The sequence below is a fragment of the Colobus angolensis genome, unplaced genomic scaffold, assembly GCF_000951035.1.
Source record: "Colobus angolensis palliatus isolate OR3802 unplaced genomic scaffold, Cang.pa_1.0 Scaffold400, whole genome shotgun sequence".
Lineage (NCBI taxonomy): Eukaryota > Metazoa > Chordata > Mammalia > Primates > Cercopithecidae > Colobus > Colobus angolensis.
The window spans coordinates 2,477,565-2,480,462 of record NW_012117378.1 but is presented as its reverse complement, the minus strand read 5'-3'; the positions used below and the strand labels follow the sequence as shown (position 1 = coordinate 2,480,462).

At 32.4% G+C, this 2,898-nt stretch overlaps 1 protein-coding gene across 3 annotated transcripts in view; it reads left to right on the top strand.

Moving 5' to 3' along the window:
- The window catches only part of INPP4B (inositol polyphosphate-4-phosphatase, type II, 105kDa), an 825,859-nt gene that overhangs the window by 621,547 nt on the left and 201,414 nt on the right, over window positions 1-2,898 (top strand). For all 3 annotated transcript variants that reach the window (XM_011955816.1, XM_011955817.1, XM_011955818.1), the window contains one exon: window positions 716-863. In XM_011955816.1, coding sequence (XP_011811206.1) covers window positions 716-863 — 148 coding nt within the window. The remainder of the gene's footprint in view (window positions 1-715; window positions 864-2,898) is intronic.

Sequence of the window (2,898 nt, the reverse complement as noted above, 5' to 3'; positions counted from 1 at the left end):
CGCCCGGCCGCTTTTTCTGAATCTTTAAAAAAAATTCTTGGTTACGTGACTTTGTTACTTTCCCCTACATACTAAATACAGTTTCTTCACAGTCTCTCTGCCTTGCTTCTGATAATATGTGGTTTCAGGAAAGTGTGTTATTGACTCATTGGTACTAAAGTATGCTTGGTAGTTGAATTTTAACAGATTTTAAGACAAAAGAGTGAACCTTTCTGACATGTAAGAAATAACATTTAGTAAGACCTTTTGTAACTCCTAAAATAACATACCAGTTTGTGACCTACTATGTAAATAGGAAAGTTGACTAAAAGTGATCAGAAGAAATTCAGAAATATATTTGTTCAAAGTGTATGTTAGGTGTACATATTTATGCTTTAATGTATATTTGTAGACACATACACTTTATAAAACTTTAGAAGATGAGAAGAATCAATAGGTAATAAATTAGAAAGCCACGGTAGCCACGTTTATGATTTGGAGTTTGATGTATAATTTTTCTTTTAATTTAACAAAGATTATATGTCTCAGAAGCTACTGAAAAAAATGTCAAAATAAAATTCTTAGAAATTCAGATTTCTAATGGATTTTGATAAAAAAGAAATTTTGGATCAAATGAATAATAAAAGTGCTACCTTGACTGATGGTTTTGTTAATTGGGCTTTGCCTGACATGCATTTGTTTAGAATTTAACTATTATTTTTTCTTTTTTTTCCAGTGTTAAAGAACCCAGTATGTAAATTATATAGATTTCCCACATCTGACAATAAGTGGATGCGAATTCGAGAGCAAATGTCAGAGAGCATTCTTTCCTTTCATGTTCCTAAGGAATTGATTTCCCTTCACATTAAAGAAGATTTGTGCAGGTAAGAGAAAATAACTGTTGTCTCTCATACTAATTATTTTATATCATTTAAAATTTTTAATTGACAATTTATATATAGTCTGTGCAACATTTTGAAACATGTATGCATTGTGAAATAGCTAAATCGAGCTCGGTTAACATTTTCATTACCTCACATACTTATCAATTATTATTTTTTCTCTAGAATATTTTTTCTAAAGGCATAATGATGATGTAAAAATCTAGATCTGAACTGTCTACTATGGTGGCCACTAGTCCTATGTAACTATCGATTACTTGAGATATGACTAATCCAAAATGAAATGTTCTATCAGTGTAAGATACACACCAGGTCTTTAATTCTTAGCACACACTTGCAGATGATTTAATAACAAAATGTTAACTTGAATGTATTGGGGTTTTATAAAATATATTACTAAAGTTAACCTCACCTGCTTTTTAATTTAAACTTTTAAAATATGGCTACCAGAAAATTTAACATTACATATGTTACTTTCATTTGTGGTTTGAGCTATATTTCTTGGATATCTTGGTATCTAGCCAATAATTTGAGCTCTGATCTTGTAATAATTCTTGTGTCTTTTCCTCAACTGCTTATGGTTGCTGTTTCTGAAAGTAATTCCTATTTGACTCACCTTTGGACTTCTCGTTTGTAGAAAGGCTTTCAGAAATTTATTAGTCTAAAAACGACTGGAGATGACTGAATAAAACATGCTATGCTAATAGACAGTATTGTACAACAAAATTAAATCAGTTGCTGTAATAAGGTAGAGGGATTTGAGAGCTTATTGGTTGTTAAGAGTATCTCTGGACCATGACTAATCAATTTGTTTCTCTGCCTTTTAAACAAACCTGTAATAACATTAAAAATGCTGAATGCTACATTATATAAAATCCTGTTAAGGTTCTAAATCTCATTAAATTAGCAACTTTTAAAAAGTTAACACTTTATAATTGCTGAAATCTACAGCAGAGTGTGAAATTTCTGGTATTTGGGTTCCTGCCTTATGCTCACATTAGTGCACATGTTTATTTAATAGTACTGTACTCTTTTGGTAGACTCTGAAGTCCCCAGGGATTCCATGTTAACCTAAGCCAGTGAGGACACCATAGACAGGGCAGGTCAAATTGGCAACTATTAACAAAATTGGTTAGAGTAGGCATGACTGCACAAATACGAAAACAGAACCCCAATTTCAGGGAAATTAGACAGGAAACTGGATTATTAAAATATGATCTTCATGTAGGGAAATAAACACTAAAAATGAGACAGGTGAATGTTTGAGAGTAGCAGAGTGAGGATCATAAAGCCAGAGAAATCAGACAACATGTATTGACTCAGGCAAAGAGAAGCTATAGCATGCTCAGGAATCGAAGTGCACTACGTAAGAGCCAAATGCAAGAAGAAGAAGCCAAGTTATTTACATTACCTGGAAGGATAAAGCAAGCTTATATATTACAGTAGAAGCACAAGAAGTTTGGATTTTAGAAGTCGTTATCCTCAACATGATTGCGTTCTAGACCACTGGACACCAAGAATCACTCCTACTAGAGCCATGTAATGATCACCTTTTTATCCTGAAGGGTTGAAGATAGTAGCTAGTCCTCACAGGAGTTATGCAGAATAAGGAAGGACTCTCAGTAGACAAGCATGAGATTACAGGCAGGACCGGAGAAACACAAAAGAAGAGTTGCCACATGAAGCAGACTTAAGAATTTAGAACTAGGGCTTACCCTTTAAATGGCTCCAGAATAGCTACATCTAATGTAGCCAAAACTAAATTTCTAATTACAGTTAACAATAATTTATTATATAATTCCAAATACTTAGAAGAATTGTAATGTTCACCACACAAAGATAAATTTTTGAGGTGATGAATATCCCAATTACTCTGGCCTACACATCATATACAAGTATCAAAATATCACATGTACCCCCAAAATATATACAACTATGATATAGTAATAAAACATAAGATAAATGGAATAAAATGTCTTTGAAGACATAGACAATATAAAATAATGACATGTTGGCC